The sequence below is a fragment of the Podarcis tiliguerta genome (assembly GCF_965153285.1).
Source record: "Podarcis tiliguerta genome assembly, chromosome: 14".
Classification (NCBI taxonomy): domain Eukaryota; kingdom Metazoa; phylum Chordata; class Lepidosauria; order Squamata; family Lacertidae; genus Podarcis; species Podarcis tiliguerta.
The window spans coordinates 31599746-31622097 of NC_139547.1; the positions used below are offsets into that span (position 1 = coordinate 31599746).

The following is a 22352-nucleotide window of genomic DNA, read 5'->3' on the forward strand; positions in this document are numbered from 1 at the left end:
CTGTGCGTGTGTGTGTGCATATACCTCCTGAAATTCACATGCTGCAGCTAAGTAGCTAGTCCTCCTGGTGCTACCTGGTCTTGTATTTGCCAGGCCCACAGTAAACCATAGCCAGCAGCTTTTCACCAGTTACTTGAACCGACTGGGCTGATCTTTCTACCTTCTGCAGGATATTCCGAAAAGACAACAGGCAGCTGAGGAAGTCTCCCGACAGGGCTGGGTTGCTGGTTACATTTAATGGGGCCTCATCAGCAGAGTCTTAAGTTTCAGGACAAGTGTTGCCAGATGCCGGACCGGGGGCCAGAGAGGCAGGGAGCTCTGTCAGAGCCATCTACCTGCCTTGGTCCCTGTTGGGCCCTTTTGCAGGTCACCTCCCCCCACCCCACCGGTTCAACGCCAAGAACTTTAGATACTGATGTTATACCATTCTCACTCCCCCTTTCTCCTCCTGTGACCTTTTAATCACACCATAAATCATCATCGCTTCTCGTTGGGGCGGAATCGCCTATCGGAGGCCTTTGAAATGCTTCGGCCGGGTTCTCCTTCCCTGACACCGCTTAGAGCTCATGAGGGCAAGTTCCCTTCCTGCTGGGAAGACAACTCTGGAAATGGGAGCTCGCTTGCACACTCCAGGTTGGCTCTGAAAAGGACACACACACACACACACACAACCCTCCATCTCCATCACAGGCTAATGTGCTTCAGGTGTCTCTCATTATGGGGCTGGAGAGAGACAAGGAAGGGGAAGAAAATGATACAGAGGAGACCGGGAAGTGGGGGGGGGGATTCAAGCTGGAGTCACCGATCTTGACCAAGGACTCACCTCTGCATTCCTAAGCTGCATACACACCATACATTTAGAGACCGTTTCCCCCTAAAAAAGAATTCTGGGAACTGTAGTTTGTTAGGGGTGCTGGGAATTGTAGCGCTGCCAATAATTCTTTGGAGAAGCAGGTAGAAGTGCTTGAAATCTGCTTTAAATATGTGTCTTGTATGCAACCTTGGAAAATAGATAGACGATAGATAGATTAGATAGATAAATAGATAGACAGATAGATAGATAGATACATTGGTACCTCGAGTTAAGTACTTAATTTGTTCCGGAGGTCCGTACTTAACCTGAAACTGTTCTTAACCTGAAGCACCACTTTAGCTAATGGGGCCTCCTGCTGCTGCCACGCCGCCGGAACACGATTTCTGTTCTCATCCTGAAGCAAAGTTCTTAACCTGAAGCACTATTTCTGGGTTAGCAGAGTCTGTAACCTGAAGCGTATGTAACCCGAGGTACCACTGTATCTCCAATGTCACAAAAGCAGAGCAAAGAGGCTACATATGTTGTAAAGTGTTTTTAATGCTGCATTTTATATTGCTGTAACCTGGGACCATCTGTTGAGGGGCGGGTAATAAATCTAATAATAATACGGAACAGCGAACTGGCTTCGTAATTTCTCTGTCCCAAGTCTTTAATGGAGGGGAGCAGCTCCACCAGCCTCCGCCTCTGCTATGCTTCTCTTTCCCTGCTTGGTTCAAGATCAAAAGCCCAATGTTGGGTCAGGCCAATGGGCAATCTCGCCGCATTGGCACACTTGCACAAGAGGCGCAGCCGGGATAGGTCCCTACTTGATTGTTCCCCAAGGTGTTCACAAGAACCAAACCAGCTGCACTCCCTCTCCCTCCCTCCCTCCCTCCCTCTCGCTGAGCTGTAACCAACTCACACGCCGCCCTCCGGGGATTGGGATGTCAACAGCTTGCATAACCCCAACATGCAGAAAATGCCTCTCCTTTGATCGGCCCACCAACCTGTCAACATGCCAAATTTAGCCCTCTCCATTTTGCGCTGAGAGAAATGGTTGGTGGATGTGCTCATCAACCCCAATGACTTGCAGAGAGCACAAGCTGTGCTAAGCTTTGGTGACCAAATCATCTACCCTTTGCGTCTTATTTTTCAAGAAAAAGAGGTGCCGGAACTCAATACAAATGCCTCCCTTGTTCCCTTATAATGGAAATGGCGCCCACTTGAGAGGTGCCAGAACTGAGCTCCAGGGAGTTCCGGCTGGAAAAAAGCCCTGCCCTTTGCCAACCTGGTGCCCTCCAGGTGTATTGGACTACAACTCCCATCAGCCCCAGCCAGCATGGCCATGTTTCAGAACGTAAGAATGTTTGACTGTAAGAAGAGCCTGGCTTTTGGATGGCCTGTCTAGTCCACTATCCTATTCTCACAGTGGCCAAGCAGATACCCCCATGGAAAACCCACAAGCAGGACCTCAGCACAAGTGCCCTCTGCCGACCTGTGATTCCCATCAACTATTATTCGGAGGCATATTGCTTCTCTCAGTGGACACAAAACAGAGCCGTCCTTGCTAGTAGTCACTGAAAGCCTCATTCTCCGTGAATTTATCTCATCCTCTTTTAAAGTCATGACACCACGCCCATCAGCCCCATCCAGCATGGCAGTGAGAGTTGGCATTTAAAACATTGATCCTTGGAAGTGACCTATTAGAAGCTGGGGTTGGACTAGATGATCCTTGAGCCCCTTCCAACACAGTTCCATGATTCTAAGTCAAGCTTCTTCAGCTCGATTGCCCAAACTGTGATGCTCTAGTGCTTTCCTCTGACAAAGCACCAGGAGATTTCAAGGGAAGCCAAATGATGGAGCTGAGTAGAAATCTGAACCAGGGAGTAGCTGTCACTTCAGGAAGAGGTAGGAGCTCTCTCGGAGGCAAAAGGGCTTGCTTGTCCATCGATAACTGTGGAGTGTGCCATTTCTTGTGAAGCAAGCCGCACAGAGAAAGAGAAAGAGGAAGCTCAGTGGTCCTATTGGCATGGGAGTCAATCGGTTGCCAATTCCTGCATCTGAGCCAGGATCTATTGACAAGTGTAAGTAATGAGGGGGTTCGTACGCTGACACACCCCAGAGAACGCCTCGTCAACGCTTGGATCAATGCCGTTTATTGAGCCCTCATCATATCCCCCGATGGCTGGCCCCACCCTGCTCCTTGAGAGACGGTAATTGGGGGGTTCATTTCATTTCCAGGGCTATCGATGTTCACTCTGTCAGGACGTCACCCAAGACAACTTGTCACTCAGAATTACAGTGCAAATTAAATGCAGAAGGGTCCCCTTTGGCAATGAGACGGGGATGCTTACAGATCCATCCGGCAGATATTATTCCCCTTCCTCTCTTGCAATCTAAGAAGCGACTTGGCTGAGGACTGAGGCTGGCGAGGAGCTTGGAGGAGCATCACCAAGTGTGGGGCATCACCTAGGGTGGCTGAGAGCCACACAGAATTGACTAGTTGGATTCCACACCTTCAGGAAGTTCTCCTCAGTAGGAAAAAAGGGAGGAACCTGCATCACATAAGGAGAGGCTTGCTGGATCAGGTCAATGGCCCATCTAGTCCAGCTTCCTGTTGTCACAGGGGCCAAACAGATGTCCCATTGGGAAACCCACAAGCAGGACCTGAGAAGAAGAGGACTCTCTCCCCTTCTGTGGTTCCCAGCAATTGGTATTCAGAAGCATTGCTGCCTCTAGCTGTGGTGGCAGAAGATAGTCATCAAACTAGTAGCCATTGATAGCCTTCTCTTCCTACATGACTTTCTCCAATCCTCTTTTAAAGCCAGCCAAGCCACATTGTGGGAAAATCCCACTGGGAATTAATGGAACAAGAAGCCATGCCAATTTTCTGCATCCATCACTCAAAACTCTGGGCCTGGCTACGAATCAGGATCTCTAGACTTGAGTCTTGCCCACCAGATGTTGTAGACCACAGCTGGCTGGGCTTGATGGGCGCCGCAGTCCAAAAACATCTGGAAAGCACCTGATTGGGAAAGAGGGTTCTGCTTTCTCCTTGTTTCCCCACTTCCCAGGAGCATCTTCTAGCTCAAAGCCCAAACGTTGGCAGTTTGCTGGAAGAGGCGATGTGTTCTCAGCACGAAAGGCTAATTCAGCTTGCAAAAAGAGCTCAGCGGCAAAGCATTTGGCCGTGGCTTTAAATCCAGCCCTCCCAGGCGCCTTCATTCCCCAAGACATTTCCATTTTGGGGAGGGAGGTAATAGAGAGTTAGACTATAAGGCTTCATAGTGGGGAAGGAAGGGAGATGGACTCCCAAAGAAAGCTCCTCACACTCAAAGGCAGGTTTGCCATCATTTTATATGCCAGGCAGGGGCTGTAGCTCAGTGGTATAGAGCAGCTGCTATGCATGCAGAAGGTCAGAGTAGTCAATACTGAATTGTCAGTATAAACAGCAGTGACTTAAACAGACCAGTAGCCTGAGCTGGTGCAAGGCAGCTTGCTGTGTTCTACAGTCACTTAGTTCTGCCCTTATTCAGAATCATGAGGACTAGAATCTTACTTTATTTTTAGGCTATGTAGGGCAACTGCACGGCATACAGAAGTTCCCAGGTTCAATCCCCAGCACTTCCAGTTAGGGCTGGAAAAAGACTACCTGTCTGAAACCCTGGAAATCTGCAGCCAGGCAGTATAGACCATACTGAGCTACATGAGCCAATGGTCTGACTTGGCATCAGACAGCTTCAGAAGATGGTGGTGATCAACCGGAGGGAAGAGGGTACATGCTGGCTTTCAACCACCCCATCTCTCCCAAGTGCCAAGCATTGGCCCAGTGAGAAGCAAGTATATCACTCATCAGGGCCTATTGTGAAACACAAGAAAAGCCTGCTGGATCAGGCCAGTGGTTCATCTGGCCCAGCACCCTGTTCTCAAAGTGGCCAACCAGATGCCTGTAAGATACCCTCAAGCAGAACCTGGACACAAGAGGACCCTTCCTTCCTGTGCTTTCCACCAATTGCTATTCAGACACATTACTGCCTCTGACTATGGAGGCAGAACATAGCCATCATAGCTAGTAGCCATGGATAGATAGCCAGGGATGGCCTGCCCCATTTCACCACCTAAGGAGAAACAGGATGGTACCACTGCTGCCACTGCCCCCTGCAAGTCTCACTAACATATTGGTCACTGGAAGCTGCTGCTGCAAGACCCCAGCACAACACAAACCCCATGGGATTCCGCCACCTGAGGCGGCTGCTTCTGTCTGCCTCATGGGCCGGCTGACCCTGTGGAAAGCCTTCTCCATGAATTTTCCACTCCTCTTTAAAAGCCATCTAAGTTGCAGGCTGTGCATTTGTTGGCAAGGCCAGGTGGAAGGTATTTCACATTATATGTTAACTTGTCCCCCTACATGCAGATCCTAGGAGGAGCTTTCTGAAACCACTGTTTGTACAGAATAGCAGGTTCTCCACAAGTGAGAGGCTTCAGTGACACATAAGGTGGGCCCTTTTGCACTGGAGGCAAGAAAGAAAAGAAAAGAAAAGGAAGCAGGAACTGGATAAAATAGCTGTAAACTGTAAGGGGCAGAGCACTAAATTAAAACTCAATGTAGACATGGAGGCATCCTTGTTATTGGATACATTGCATTATATGTTCACTGTGTTTATTTGCAGATGTCATATTTTAAATTGATTGTGATTGCATGGAATTGTTGTGGCCTTTGGCTAGTACAATAAACTTATTTTGATAGTTTTTTAAAAAAACCACTAAGTTGATGACCATCACTGCCTCCTGTGGAAGAGAGTTCCACAGTTGATCTTTGCTCTGCACGAGTAAGGACTTTCTTTTCTCTGTTTGAATGTTGCAGAAAAAGCCTACAAGTGCAAAAAGGGATGTCTGAATTGCACACATCAAGCACAAAGTGAGGCATGTCAGGACCTGACTCTTCCCCCAAAATAGCTGTAGATGCTCCTGCTGCGGCTGGAATGCAGGGTGCGCCAAGAGGGCATTTATGGGTCTCACGGTAGTAAATCAATAGCAGCCAGGTCAGACTTCCCCCATCTGCAAGGATGCTTAACAAGGTCACCTCCGTATTCTCCGCAGATTAATGAGAAGAGATTACTAATACGGCCCAAGTGACAAGCAAGTATATTAACGTAATTCTCCTCTTGCTTGTAATCAATTTGCTCTGGTAGAACAGTTGCAGCTCTTTTTGGGGGGAGGGGAGATGCCAGGGGAAGTTTAAGGGCTGTCCCTAAAGCTTTTCCGATAAAAAGCCACAACTTTTTGACACAAGCCAACCCCTTCGTCCCTCGCTGTTGAAACCATGGGGGTTCAAGAGTTTTGGCAGAAATGCAGGGTTCAGTTTGTCCTGGAGTTGAACTCTAAAATTAGAATAGAAGTGGGCTCAATATAAGCCTTTTCAAGGAAATTTTAGAATGTCTGTCCCACCTCCAAGTTATTGGGGCATAAAAAGGTAAAGGACCCCTGACATTATGTCCAGTCGTGGCCGACTCGGGGGTTGCGGCGCTCATCTTGCTCTATAGGCCGAAGGAGCAGGCATACAGCTTCCAGGTTATGTGGCCAGCATGACTAAGCCGCTTCTGGCGAACCAGAGCAGCACACGGAAACGCCGTTTACCTTCCCGCCAGAGCGGTACCTATTTATCAACTCGCACTTTGACGTGCTTTCGAACGGCTAGGTTGGCAGGAGCAGGGACCGAGCAATGGGAGCTCACCCCGTCCGTGCGGGGATTCGAACCGCCGACCTTCTGATCGACAAGTCCTAAGCTCTGTGGTTTAACCCACAGCGCCACCCACGTCCCTAGCGCCACCCGCGTCCATTTTCAAGGAAATTTTTGAATGTCCGCTCCACCTCCAAGTTATTGGGGCGTACTTCCCATTAAAAATCCCAATTATATAAACATCCATTATATACAAACATTTTGTATCCAAAGGAGAGCGAAAGAAGATTAGGTGGCAATAAAGAAGCAGTCAAGTATAAACAGCTGGTTTCCGAGCTGCAGATTTTATGCAAACCTGTGTCCGCTTTTGGAGCAATGCAGACATGGCCTTCCTAACTCTAGGCAGGTGGGCACATTCTCTCATCCGGCGAGGCCATTCTGATCTCTTTTAGCTCAGACTCTCCCATTTAGCTCAAAAAGCAAATGGCTACGCTTTCCATCGGGTCTCTAAAATCCTTTGCGAAGGAGGAGATAGAAAGAGAACACGAGATGGCTCCCCAATGTGACCTCGCTTTCAAAGATGGCTTTAACGAATTGGTTTCAAATTTGGAGAGAGGCCTCCAGTTGGGGGGGGGCAGAAATGGAGGTGGGTGGGGAAGAAACAGACAACCGCAACCTACTGCTGATGGGCTCTCCACGCAGAAACAGACTCCCAGAGTGCTTTCAAAAGCCATTTAGGAGCTTAAATCCTGGTATTAAACCAAGCCTTTCATTAGCCAACTTCTCAATCCCCACCCAGGCTTAATACACTGGAAAAAAAAGTTCTCTCCCCCTCTCCCCCACCTCCCCATTTGACAAAAGGTCAGTCATAAGCTTTTAAGCCGCCTCTCCAATTAACTTTTTCTGCCTCCCTGGCCCAGCCCAACTTCCGCCAAGTCGCCCACTTCCTTCTCTGAGCAAATGTGGCATAATTATTATTTTTAAATAATGATTTAAACGCGTGTGCATGCGCGCGCGCGCACACACACACACACACACACTTGGAACAAATGTTTCAGGAAGAGTTTCCCATTTGCCTGCAGCTAACACCATTAGCGGCGACTCTTGCTCTCCTGACATCTCTTAACTTATAAAGCCGCCAGGTTTTGAGGGAAAGCGATGATGGGGGAAGAGGAATCAGCCAAGCAGCGGAACATGAATAGGTGCCTCTTCTACCTTTCAGGGTTTGGACAATTGTGCTTTCCTTGCAGCCAAGAGGACCAGATCCTTTCACACCCGTAGGAAAATCAATCAGCCCACTGAGAAAATGGACCCAGCTTTTCAGAAACCTGGAGAAGTGGATAGACAGAAGTCGTCTCTCCCCTCTCCCTTTCCCATAACACTACAACTTATGGACTTCCATAAGAGAAAGCACTTCTTCATGCAATGTCTAATTCAACTCTGGAACTCGCTCCCACAGGAGGAAGCAAAGGCCACCCACTTGGATGGCTTCAAAAGAGGACTAGACCATGGGTAGGCAGACTAAGGCCCGGGGGCTGGATCTGGCCCAATTGCCTTCTAAATCTGGCCCACGGACGGTCCGGGAATCAGCGTGTTTTTACATGAGTAGAATGTGCCCTTTTATTTAAAATGCATCTCTGTGTTATTTGTGAGGCATAGGAATTCGTTCATTTCCCCCCTCCAAAATATAGCCCGGCCCCCTACAAGGTCTGAGGGACAGTGGATCGGCCCCCTGCTGAAAAAGTTTGCTGACCACTGGACTAGACAAATTCATGGAAGAAAAAACTATCAGTGGGTACTAGCATGGTCGCAGCTGCCCCCCTATATCAAGTAAGACAATAGAAATACTTAACTAACTGACCAATCACGTTGGTTCTGCCCCCATAACAAAAGGCCTGTTTTTTCCCCCAACAAAAAACCTGGCTCCCCCCCCCCCATGGCTCTGTGATTACTCTGTGGCAGTAATCCCCACTCAGGTATGAAGCGCGCTGGGTCACCTTGGGCCAGTCACGACCTCTCAGCCTAGCCTACCTCACAGGGTTGTGGTAGGGATTAATGGCAGAGGGGGAGAACCACAGACACCATCTTGAGCTTGGTTGCGGAGGGGAAGGTGAGATATAAATGCAACTTTATAGTCAATTCTGCTCAAGTTCAGGGCAACTGTGCACCTTGATTGACGGCGGGGGTGTGTGTCGGGGATTTGCTGATCGGCCTCAGGCAGTCACCTCAGGGAGCCTCTGGAAAGAGCCCTACTGGATCATATCCTGCTTCCAACAGTAGCCACTGAGATGCTTCCAAGGAAGTGATAAACAGGCAGGGCATAAAAACACCCAGCAACTCTTCTGCATTGCACACCAGCAGGAACTGGTATTCAGAGGTACACTGAATACCAGTTCTTGCTGGTGTGCAAGGTACATGGATGTTCTAACACACTATCCTGACCCAGAGCCATTGAGATACAAATTCACATTCTAACACAAGTGGGAATCAATGCCACCCTATGGCTGTGCGTTCCACAAGTTTCCCTATGTGTGCTTCCTTTGGGGAAATGCCATAGCTCAGTGGTACAGCATCACCCTTGCATGCAGAAGGTCCCAGGTTCAATCCCTGCCATCTCCAGTTAGGGCTGGGAGAGACTCCTGCCTGAAATTTTGGAAAGCAACTGCCAGCCAGTGCAGACAATACTGAGCTAGATGAACCAATGATCTGAGTTGGTGTCGAGCAAGTTCTTATGTTCTTTAGCACATGATCCACTCATAGCATACATTTATAAAAACCCCTATCATGTTCCCATCCCTGCCCCAAAACTAAAACCCTGGTGTCTTCCAGATGCTGCTGGACTACAGCTCCCATCAGCCCCAGCCGGCATGGCCAGTGGCCAGGGATTGTGGGAGATGTAGTTCAGCAGCATCTGGTGGCGCACCAACTTTGGCAAGGCTAGCTGAGCCTTCCCTCATCAGAAGGTGTTCCAGCCCATTAATCATTTTGGTTGCCCTTTTCTGCACTTTCCCCCTTAGCTCTGATATATCCTTTTTGAGTCAGAGCCACTAGTAACACACATGGGATTCCAAACTCAGCTACACAATAGATCAGCCTTGGCCAACCAGATGCCCTCCAGATGTTTTAGACTACAACTCCCATCAGGGTGGGTTTTCTTGTGTTCAACCCCCCCCAACACCACAAGGTTTTATTTATAACCCCCTGCCTTAATGGTTTTGTTGCTTTCCCCCCATCCCTCCCACTGCACAAAGAACTGACTTTTTGGGAGAGCCAGCTACTACAATCCCGATATCTTTTTCCCAGGCACACCCGATACTGTTGGTGAATATGCAGAATAGGGATGGGTGAATCTGTCAGTTTCATTTTCTCACTTTCCCAGTGTTACATTCTCCACATTTCCACATCAGTTTGCAAATTCATCGACATTTTAGCACAAATTTCTCCCAATATACCCATTTTTCAGTGCATTTTTGTCTAATATACACATGTTTGCAAACCAATTTTCCTGAATATAGTGCACTTTTGTGCATCATTCCCCCTATTATATGGAGGTTTTCATGCACATTTTACACTAGTATATGCATTTTTGTACACATGACTTTGCCGGTGAATTGCAAAATTCGGAGAAGTGCAAATTTCAAATGATGGCTGTGTGTCGGTTTAAGTATTGCTTTGGAAAGTGTGAATCAGGTAGGTTAAACATAAAATGCAAACTGAATTTAATTTCTCCCCCATCCCTAAAAGTTAGGGTTCATTTTTCTGAGTGTGTGACACTTTGCAGTTACATTAATTCTCATCTGCTACTTTCCTGCTGGTGTGCTCAGTTCGGAGAGATTTTGCTGGTCCATTTTGGGTTTCAGTATCCTAAGTAAATGGGCACCACCTGCAATCACACAGTTGGCTACATCACTGCTCACTCCTGACTTCAGTATGAAGTTGGGATGCAAATAACCACTTAATTTTTAAAAAAATTTTTTTTTTGCTAAATCTTACAAAATTCTTCAGACCTACCCAGAAATCCTACATACGCTTCACCTGAGACAGAAATCCAAATTTTGGATTTGCTTTAGAGAGAGAATCTGCTCCTGGTAAATGGCACAGGTTAAGGCCTGTCTGCTGTTTCTTTATGCCTTATGAAAGCAGAGGAAACATTCTGCAGAGTAATGATGTTCAAACTCTGACATGCAGGGAAAGACAAGCAAAACACGCTCCTCCTTTGGAATTGCAAAACAAACAAACAAGTTCTCCAAGGCTCCAAGGACAGAAGCAAACTATGATACTTCATATACCAGGAAAGCTGGGGAAAGAGTTTCGAGAGAGAAGGTGTTCATTTCTTCACCAGCAGAGAATCAACTTAAGGGTCACATCAGTATGCATCACATATTTAAACAGTTATTCTGCGAAACAAAATAAATACACACACAGGTGAGAAGATAGTTTGCAATGGGCTATGTTCTGCTGGGAAAGGATTATGCAGACGTTTAGACCACACATGGTTCTTCTTCACATAGAAGTGTCAAACACAACCAAACCTCTATATCTCTGAAATCAGGCATGCCCTGCATTTAATATTTTTCATATCCTAGGGCCAATGGTAGGTAGCAGGCAAAGAATGGTAGGTAGAAGGCTAAGAGAGCCAGTGTGGTGTAGTGGTTAAGAGCGATAGACTCATAATCTGGGGAACCGGGTTCGCATCTCCGCTCCTCCACATGCAGCTGCAGGGTGACCTTGGGCTGGTCACACTTCTCTGAAGTCTCTCAGCCTCACTCACCTCACAGAGTGCTTGTTGTGGAGGAGGAAGGGAAAGGAGAATGTTAGCCGCTTTGAGACTCCTTAGGGTAGTGATAAAGCAGGATATCAAATCCAAACTCCTCCTCTTTTTCACTGGTTAGGTTCAATTTGGGGTAGGTTTGTGGGTATGGCAGAAGGAGATAGGTTCTGCCCATGTGATGCCCACCTGGTGGAAACTCTAGCTCACATGGCCCTTAATAGTAAAATATATTATCTCCGCCAACAATTCTTATACCACCTATGTATCCCAACATGGAAACCAGAGACAGAAGTTATACGCTTCTTATTACAGGGGAGAGACCAGGAGCTCACCAAGACAGTAGCCAAGTTCCTGTATTTGATTTTCTGCCGCCAAAGAAACTACAGGACCCCACCCTTGCTGGAGTTCCACAGAGGTGAAATAGATTGCTCGCCTCTTCTTCCCTTTGGCAAATGACTGTACTGTTGAAATGGCAACGAGATCGCATTGGCCTATTTATTCTGAATGTTTGTAAGTGATGCCAATAAAGGTTTGATGATGAATGGTAGGGATGAAGGCAGGGAGACCAGCAGTAGGTGGAGCCAGGGCCAATGAACCACCCCAAATAAACCAGATTTTAAATAATAATCCAGCACTAATGTCAGCACCAGGCAAGTCTATCTAGGGAGAGAAACTCATAAATTGTGTACTACAGCACAGAAGGCCCTTTCCCAAATGCCACCTGCCTCATCGCAGGTGATGGGGAGATCTGCAAAAGCACATTTGAAGATGACTTCAGCATACGAGTGGTTCAGGCGCTGAGGCCATTTTTAAAGGCCTTCCCTCCAGGTGAGGTCACCGTGCAAGATGAATAGATATTCATTCAAACAGTAGGGTCTTAAGCAGATTTAAATGGGACTTGTTGATTCTAAAATAAAATGTCCAGGATAGTGGCCACCAAACTCAAACAAAAGAAAAACAATTATGGAAAGCCAATGTTGTGTTTATCAGTGAAAGAGAGTGAGAAAAGGTAACCTTTGGAAAAGTTTTCATGCTCATCGTGGAAGAGGCAAGCCTCCATCAATTGCCTCCAAGGCTAGCCTCTGTGGGTATTTTGTGTGTTTAAAGATAGTTGGTTCTCTTTCCTTGCAACGTTGCCCTAATATGTTTGCTAAAGAAACTTCCTGGCAACCGTCAGACAATGGCGTACAAAGAGCAAAACTTAAATGCTGATGACATTTCAACGGCGCATACCAAGACTTGGTATCTATAGAAATCTATGCATTGGCCCAAATCCAAGTGTTCACACCCCTGGGTGGGAGTCCCTTGCCCTTGCCAAAGGAGACAAAGCAGTCATTGATTAGTTCAGGGCATGGCAGCTGAAGACTCTTATCACGGTCCCACAATGCACTGCTGCTTCACTTATCAAATGGCAGCTCGGGACTAGAGAAAGCTCTTCCAATTATCAAGGGTGGCAAAGTGATGCCACTTTATTGGTTGGCAGCTATGAATAGAGGATGCTGGACTAGATGGGCCAATGGTCTGATCCAACAGGATCTTCTGAGGTTCTTTATACAGAGCTAGATGAACCAATGGCTAAAGCTCAGCACTTTGCCTGCAGAAGCATGTTTGTTAAAGAAAAATCAGACTTCACAAAGGTCAAGTTTAATCCTATGTTGAAGGTGAGTTTAGATAGATGATAGATAGATGATAGATAGATAGATAGATAGATAGATAGATAGATAGATGATAGATAGATAGATAGATAGATGATAGATAGATATGCTTCATCCTGTTCAACTGGCTACAAGTGGCAAACAACTATACCCCTACTCATTTTTAAAACACAATTATTGATCACCTACACCAGCCTTTACCCAGCCTGCTGCCCTCCAGCTGTTTTGGGCTACAAAACAGCTGGTGGTTCTTGAGAGTGCCTTTTTGGTGATGGCCCCAAGAAACTCTCTTCACACAGAGATGCCCCTGGCACCATCTTTCCAAAGCTGCTGGAGAGACACACATCTTCACCCTGGAAAACAATTCTAAAGAATTGAGTTTCCTTTCTCCCCTGCGATGTGCTGTGGGGGTTCTGACTGGGGCTGCGTTAATTGCTTTAATTGCAGCTTGAAATGAGATAATAATAATAATTCTTTTGTAAAAAAATCTTAAGTTATGTTATTCCTGTTACCGCATTGAAAGCAAAAGAACACGAGAGGCTGCCTTATAGTCTATCTGGCTCAATATTGCCTATGAATGGACTGGCCCCAGCTCTGCAGGATTTCAGGCAGGCAACATTTCCTGCCATACCTGCAGATACCAGGGATGAATCAAACCATGTGCTCTCCATCAAGTTGCTGTCCTTCCTTGATGCTGCTTTATATAGAGTCAAACCACTGGTCCACCAAGCTCAGTATGACCTACACTGACTGGCAGCTGTTTTCTGGGATTTCAGACAAGGGCCCTTTCCAGCCCTATCTTGAGAGACTGAGACCTTCTGCATGCAAAGCAGATGCTCTATGGCCCTTCGCCTGAAAGCCAGCTTCCTTCTTCCCCTGCCTCTACATTAAAGAGTTAAAGGGTTTCGCAACCTGAAGATTTACTTCTGGCTTTCTAAACCACCCGTTTCTTTTGTTATTTAACAAAGAGCACAAGTTCCCGTAGAGGTAGGGCAGGGAAACGGGAATCAAAAACATGTCCGCAGAAGAAGAAAAAAGAGATGCTCCTATTTTGCTTTTGTTGGTTTTATATATTCACCGACTGAAATAACTTCTGCTTGAAAGGATGCCAGGTGCCAATCATAAGCCAAAGATATACGAAATCTAAGAGTCGGAGCCACCAAACTCCAACTGGGATTAACACTGCATGAGAAAATACAAAGAGGGTTATATTGCAAAGAGGGAGTTTGTTGCTCGACATATTTCCCCGCTTTTTTTGAAGAAACAAAAATGTACTTAAGATGATGAACAATTCCACAGGTGCCTCAGGGCCCCAAGATGTTGGCAATTAAAAGCTATTGGCACCGGTTTGGGGTTTCTTGGCTTAGTCAACTATTTCAGAAATGTTGACACTGCTGCGAAAGATTCCCAGGAGCAAAAAAGAGGAGCTCAACGTTTGTTCTTTCACCCAATACATACACACGCACACCCCAAATTTAAATAGCACCTGCAATCATATGTGATCTCAAATACACCCCAATTAAGAAACATGTTGCTTTCTCTCTGCCAAAAAGAAGGGGAAGAAGAAGGGTGAAACAACAGGAGTTCAGTAAGCATAATCATGTGGAAGGCTATTTTTGCTTATTATTATTATTTTTTAAAGGGGTTGCTTTCTACACATTTCAATCCAACCGAAGTTTTCAGCAATTTCAACGAGAGATTTGAGCGTGTCTTTACTTAAACTTTTCCCTGATGAAACCAGCCAGATTTTCAGCACAGTTCTATGCATGCTTACTCAGTCCTAAGACCACTGGTTTCAAAAAGGGCATATACCCAGAACACACAGCCTTAAAAGTAGGTAATGTTTGTTACTTTTCAACCCTCCGCATTGTGCATCAAAAATAATGCAACTGTTCACAGCTGGCTGCATCACAACCACCACCTCCACCTTACATGTCTAATTGATCTAGGTGCAGCTAGGCCCAATGGACAATAGTCCATGAAAATAGAAGGCCAACCCAGAAGCCAAGCAAATGGTTTATACTCATTCTTAACATTTACCTTAGGATAGCCCCATAGGCACTAAAATGATGCTGCGGTTTTAATTAAATGCTATTATCATTATGAGCCAAGCCCATTACATTTACCTCGCCATTTGTGTTTTTGTTTTAATCAGACTTGTCCCTGTAGCATTACAAGTAGGCACAAATCTAAGGAGTGAGATTAGAGATTACCATAATATTTTTTTGTTCCATCCATTAGAACACACACACACACAGAGAGAGAGAGAGTGAGAGAGAGAGAGAGAGAGAGAAGCATGCAAGTTATACTTCCTTGAAAACTGCAGCAATACTTTTAGAAGCAAAATCTGAGTAGTGCAGAAAATGTCTTTAACTCAATGGTTCAATTGACTTCCAAGTTAGAGTTTCTCAACAAAGCCACAGATGTTCAAAATAACAATTCCTGCAGAAGATATTAGACCACCACCCATTTGTAAGACATAGGGTAAGCTGTCATCACACTAAAACCCTCATTTTAGGAATATGTACAATTAAAAAAATATTGGCCATGAACCAGCCAGCTAAAGGCTTACATGCCGTGCATGCTAAGCTGGCAACTGAAATGAGTGGGGCTTACTTGGAGTAAATTTGGGGGTCTAGCTGCTGCATATTTGATTGGGAATAATGGGATTGAGTTAACAGCTAATTTAAATGAGACCTCTTGTTTCCCACGGGATTTAGTCAACGATTGCCTTTACATGGATCAGACCCATTACTTTGATTTGCTCCAGAGGAGACTGGGTGGGCTGGGAAGAAAATGGGTTCAGACACTTAAAAAGGTAGCCATTTTAAAGTCTTTGCTTTTTGCCCCATTCCCTGCCCCCTCTAAGATAATGTACCGGATACAATAATTGACTTTAAGAAGAGATAAATCTGCTCCAGACATTTACCCAGCTGGCCAAGAGATGAAGGTTTAATATTAAGCATATGAACAGTAGCCAGACATTCTCAGAGCTGGGCTGCCTAAAGAGAGTTCACTTGTGCTATTAGAGCGTTATATCTCCCGGATCAATTCCACCTCATCGCAATTTAATTGCATAAGGGACCCAACTCAGATTTTGAAAAATGCCCATCTCCTGGCTTGTACTAACGTTTTCAGGTGCTAGAAAATATCAAGTTTTGCAATCCTTCTTTTTAAAAATATTTTAAAAGACTGAGGGTTCATACATAAGAAATGAAAACCAGTAGTACACCCCCCCATGTGTACTGGAGCACCCGTTCAAACATATGCAGACACTAATTATATTAATTCCTATAAATTTGAAAAACTTATGCACATTCATGTCACTTGATAAGATGCACAAGTATGACATAATAGTTACGCATACCAAAACCAGGGGGAACTGCGTGTGGGGAAGGGGTTTTTTTGTTTTTTTGTTTTTACAAAGGTTTGTTGTCAGAATTTTTTTAGGAGAAGAGTTTAGATCTTGTTAATTTTCCATTACACGCCCTCCAGATGTCTTGCAGCAAGATCTGTTGCGTGTTTGCTAGGAGGCACAACCTATTGAGTCCCAGGGAACTTGCTTTCAAATACACAATATGAGGACTGCGTCTTTAGTCCACAGTAACTTAGGCAAATCTCGCACCTCCGGCAAAATGGACTTGTGCGTTTTATGTTGTGAACCGCCCTGGGATCTAAAGGTATAGGGCGGTATAGAAATTTAATAAATAAAAATAATAAGCGACACTTTTCAAAAAAAAACTTACATTTACGATTACCAACGCGTGCACACACATTAAAAAGCTGCAAACAGTTAAACCTGCATTTCAACCCAGAATTACCCAGGGTTGTTTTTTTTTGCAAGGGCCTTCTGCAAAGTCAAGTGAGATTGTTGCCTCCCAGTGTTCCGTTGAAAGGAAAGGGCATGCAATTGTCCTTTTCTTGGGGTTTGTGCAGCGGATGCTCCCAAAAGATTAGGGTCTTCGCCATCTACTCCAAAGCTAAAGCAGAGGTGGCAGCACCCAAGGATAACTGCTTCTGCATCATTATTTCCTCTTCCCAACAGCCTGGCAGGAGTAGCAGTCCCATAGCCCTCACACCAACCAAAATGAAGCATAACTTTATAGGCTCATGTTTGCTTCCCTTTCCAAATCTGCCCCTTCATACTGTTCCCCACTCCCCCAACTGCTGGCCTTTAGATTGTAGACTCTTTGGGGCAGAGACCTGCTTTGTTGTGTAACATTGCCCTTCCAAGCATCCATGGAATGCATAGGTCAGGACATATACACAAATAAATAAAGCTAAGCTAAACAGATACACACAGAACTCCCAGCATTTTATTTTTTTATTTTTAATCTGTATTTCTGAAAACACAAGCCTGCCAAAAAGCCAGATGAACTCTGGGATCCCATCACGACCCCAACAGCTGGAAAAAACAGAGAACCAAATGGATACCAAATAACAGAAACAAGTCACTTCTCTTGGCATTCTCTTGCAAATGCCCCACTTGATGCAGGAACTGTGTGATTCCACTAATGCGTTCTTGCATGCCATTTTTTTTGAAATCCTTATCAATGGGACTTGTGCTGGAAGATTTTAAAGTGGATCATGGCCATTGTACATTGGCAAAACTCATGTCAGAGTGCCATTAACCACAGAGGATGCAGAAAGCAGCTGATGCCCCCTTTGCACACATGAACTCACTTTCTGCTTGGGAGATGGGCTGTTTCTGTGCCTATCTTAGTGGCTGTGAAGAGGAAGCAATGCGGGCGGGAAACCCTATTATCCCCAGAGACATATACAAAGTGAGGGTGCAAAGGAAGGATGGGAAAAATTAGATACACTTTAATCAGGCTCATTCTAGCATGGAGGTCCTATCCTTGTGTCTCCCAAAAAGGATGCTTTGTTAGTCTCCGGTCTCCAAAGATCTTGAAGATTTGCTTAATTCTGATGGTCTTTCTCGAGATAGGAGGGACACCAAACTCAGCTTAAACTGTGGTTTCCTATGCTGTTGCTGCCACCGGAGGCTTTGCTCAAAAGTCCCAAAAGATGCAAAAATTTAAAGTGGGGGAAAGAGGAAAGACAAGAAGAAAGGAAGGAGAAGAAAGGAAGGAGGGGTGAAGAAAGAGTGTCAGCTGGGGAACCTTGATGGGTTTGTGATGTCAGTCTCTCTGCGGTTTGAGGGGGGAAATATCAGCTAGTACAGAAACTTTCTGCATCGTATTCAAAAGAGACATTTGAACATTTGGGAGCTGGGCAGGTACCCTGGTCTAAGGACACTGAAAAACCCCCAGCTCATTTGTTTTAAAGTTTGCGATTTGCCTTCCAGCCCACAGGAGTCCTGCATGAAAGGGCAGCACCTGAACCCTGATAAATCGCTTTGGGGATTTTTTTTAAAAAGCATTTTCAATAGTCGGTCAGCTTTTGTTACCTTGGTCTTTGTGAAATCTAGACCCCTTTGAAGTCCATAAAGGCAGAGTCTCCGCCATTGACTTCAAACGAAGACAGCCTTCCACTTGGAAAGTTAAGAGTGTCTTTCATACCTTATCCCATAATGGAAAGTTTCATAAAAGAGGCACAAAGGTGGGGAGATGGTAACATGAAGGGAGAAAGACCGGAGAGTTCATCCGGTATAAAAAACAAGAGGCTTGCTCACGTAATTTGGAGTGTGCAGTTGGCTGTTAAATTTGTGGCCTGTGTGCACTGACTGCGCGGAACAAGAAGACGCTTTTAAGGAAACTCTGGAGACAATGGCGACCCAAACATTTGGGAAACATTTTGATGAGTACACCATCCAGGAAAGACAGCCCTAATATGGAAAGGATTTATCGGAATTCCTAGAGGGAGGGGACAACAGCTGTGTTTTAATTTGGATTAACATACATATTGTACCAGCAGTTCGCCAGCTCCAATACGTTGATCCAAAATTTACCTCCATCGTTATACAACACTTCGGGTCTGTTTGAGGTTGCTTTCCACTTATAAGTTTGTGTGCTGAACAGGGGAAGCTCTGTGTGATGGTAAGGAGCAAATGATCAAAAAAAGGACATCCTGTATTTATTTATTTTTAGTTTCTGCCTCTCCTCACATCCCAAAAGCTCAGCGATTTAAGCAAGTTTTTTTTTTTTAAGGTTAAAGTTAGCTCAATAGTTTGTGTTCCAATCTAGTTAATTGGGGGCAAAATTCCCCGTCCGTTCAAGCCATGATTCTTATTGGCAAAGAGGAAATATCAACCCCAAGTAGCCATTTCCAGCTCAGAAATAGGATTGACTATTACTTCGGGTTAATTAATACACTGATGCACTGTTCTGAAATAATAGAGCTTTTTATATGGATAAAGGGAAGACCTGTAGTTCAGTGGGAGAGCATCTGCTTTGCTTGCAGAGGGTTTAAACCCTCCATGTAGAGCTAGGGAAAAAAATTCAGTCTGAAACATTGGAGAACTGCTGCCTGCTAGTGTGGGCAATATTGAGCTAGATGGACCAACTTTCTGACTCAGTGAATGGCAGCTTCCTGTGTGCCAATGCTGATGCCTGCCTAGCAAGCTCAGATTCATTTCTGACCTTTGGGGGAGGGAGGGCTGTAGCTCCGTGATAGAACTCAAGATTGACCCGCAACAGACAGCTTCCGGTTCATTCCTTCCCTGGAGCCCCTGGATGGTCAACTGCTGCCAGTCAGTGCAGACAGTTCTGAGCTAGATGGCCTGACTCTGTGGTTCCATGCTCTCTGATTTCAGGAGGGAGGTTGAGAGGAAGCGAGACTGACCATCCTGTTACTCAGGCCAATCTATTCCACCCCCCACCCCCCAGACAATGGGCTGTTTTAAAATGTCTGTTTCATCTCACCCTAGATCTGGTCGTAGCAAAGAGAGGACTTCAAATATAGATAGAAAAACGAAATGCAACGGACTCTGCTTAGGGACATGTGCCTGCCTGCCTGTGCTGGGACTCCGAGAGACACCCTTGGGGTGTGGGTGTGTCGATAGGAGCCAACTCCTAGGGACCGAGGTCTCTTCGCCGCTCACCCCAAATAAAACATAGGGCGGGACATATCTGGGGCCCCCAATATTTTATTCAAGTTGGCACCCTCATGTGTGCTTGTGGACGCACGTGTCGGACGCCCCCTAAAACCGTGGGAAAGGATTAGGTGGAGACGGAGGCACCTGCCTTACCTGTACCAAAGCAGCCCTTTCTCGTAGCACCTGTCGAAGAAATGCGGCTCGGCCCCGACGGCTCGGACGTCCGGGTGGATGCGCAGGAACTCCAGCAGCGCACGGGTGCCGCCTTTCTTGACGCCCACGATGATGGCCTGCGGAAACTTTTTACTCCCAAAGCCGTTGGCCACGGGCAAGGCTCCTCCGGCCGAGGGGCTCCCGATCCGGCCGTCCCCCCCGTCGTTGTCCTCCTCTTCCAGCCTCGATCCTCCGGCCGCCGACTCCTCGTCCTCTCCGGCGGCGGCGGCGGCGGCTGCGTCCCCGGCCAGTCCCGGGAGCAACAAGAGGAGCTTGTGCGGGGGGTTCCCTTCGTCGTGCGGCTGCGCTTGTCGGATCAGGCCCGCTCCTCCCGGACGGAGGGACTCGCAGGAGCCGGTGAGGCAGTAGAAGAAGTAGCTGAAGAGCAGCAGCATGGTGAGCAGCAGCGGGGCGCGGGGAGGGGCGCGCGCACCCAGCAGCCCCCCGACGTGCGCCCGGAGAAGCCCGCCGCGGCTACATCCCATGGGGGGCCGGCCCCGGGGGACGCGGGACCACGGCGCCGCCACCCCCGGCAGCGACAGCAGCAGCAGCAGGAGCAGGAGCGCGGCCCGGAGGGGACATCGCTCTTTCGGGGAGCCGCCGCCGCCGCCCCGGGAAAGGTCCCCCCTCCCGCGGCTCCCGCGGCTCCTTCTTCTCCCTCTCAGTCTCAGCCCAAGTGGAGCCTGCTCCCGCCTGTCCTCTCCCAGAAGGTCCCCAATTCTTCTCTCCCCCCCCCCGTCTCCTTCCTCACCAAACGGAGGAGTCCCCCCCCCCCTACTCCGCGAGGAGAGTCAGCTGCGCCCTCCCCCGCCTCTCTCCCTCCCGGCACCATTCAGCAGGCTCCGGTCACTTTCACACCCACCGCTGGCACCGCCCCCTCGAAGAGCTGGTCACTTTCACTTCGCGCGGCTCCCGAGGAAGACGCCGCGCCGGGAAACGGACTAGCCCAGAGTCCCTCGGAGATGCGCGCCAGGAGCGTCTGCCATCTCCCCCGGAACCCCAAAGAGCTGAAAGGGGCGATCCTGGGCGCCTGCTTGAGTAATTGTGCGCGCGCATGCAGGATCGGGTGCTGCGAGACTGGGTTTCCATGCGCGGGGATAAAACACCGCTGGTTTTTATTTTATTTTTAAAGGGGGGTTACTTCCCGGTAAGTATGGAACGGGCCCCTCAAACTTTGCAAATTCGCCAGCTCGCCAAGCAGACGCGCGTTTCAGCCCGAGCTCAGGCAGGCTTCGTTGGTTTCAATGGGGGCGCCTTCCCTCAAGTAGATACAGGTTTGCAGCCCCGAGAGTGGTCCGGAAGCGTCGACATCGGAAATTTGTGACAGATAAAGAGCACCGCGAAAGAACTTACTGTTTAAATTTTTCGTGTGGTTGAATTATTTCAAAATGCATCACCATGAGACGTGCAGGGTGCTAAAGAGGACAACTCGACCTTCCTTGACTAGGGTGCCACAAGATGGGGTTGGACTGGAACTGGGGTGACGGGAGTTGTAGTGCAGCAACATCTGGAGGGCACCAGGTTGGAGAAGGATGGAGTAATAAAAGCCAATAAAGCAAAGCTCCACTGACCCGCCACCCCACCCCCAATTAGGGAAGGGGCATTTCCCCCTCTTTCCCACTTACTTTGACCCAGATACTAGACATTCAGTGAAACTGGACGTAGGCTCAGGATTGATGGCAATTAGTTGCTTGCTCAGTTGAGGCGGGGGTGGTCCCTCCAGACATTGCTGGACAACCCCACCCAGCATGGCCCAAGTCAGTGGATGATGGGGTTTGTAGTTGTAGTCCAGCAACATCTGAAGGACCGCAGGTTTTGCAGCCCTGAGACAGACCAACAGTCTAGCTCAGTGCAGTCTTCCTCAACCCTCTGGATGTTTCAGACTACAGCCCCACCCCAGCCACCATGGCCAAAGGTCAGGGGATGATGGGAGTTGTAGTCCAGCAACATCTGGAGGGCCACAGGTTCCCCAGCCTTTAGCTGTATCCTGGATGCCTTTTGGTATCAGGTCCATCAGCTAGAAATTAAAGACTTCTTCAGGCAGCATAGGTGCCATCTTGCACCAAAGATTGTGGGTGCCCACAATGAAGGGCTTCAACGTTGCCTGTTGACTTGGGGGGGCACAGCCCCACAAATATATTATTGTGGGTGCCAAAGCACCCATGGCCCCCTGGAGTTGGCTCCAGTGTCAGGCAGCACATAGTTCAGCTATGGAACTTAGTCCTGCAGGGGACAAGGATGGC

General features: G+C 47.3%; 1 protein-coding gene across 1 annotated transcript in view; it reads right to left on the minus strand.

Moving 5' to 3' along the window:
* Window positions 1-22074, minus strand: part of HS3ST6 (heparan sulfate-glucosamine 3-sulfotransferase 6) — a 75612-nt gene extending 53538 nt beyond the window's left edge. The window contains exon 1 of the mRNA XM_083414259.1: window positions 20050-22074. Coding sequence (XP_083270385.1) covers window positions 20050-20594 — 545 coding nt within the window. The 5' untranslated portion in view covers window positions 20595-22074. The remainder of the gene's footprint in view (window positions 1-20049) is intronic.
* Window positions 22075-22352: the final 278 nt, after the last annotated feature.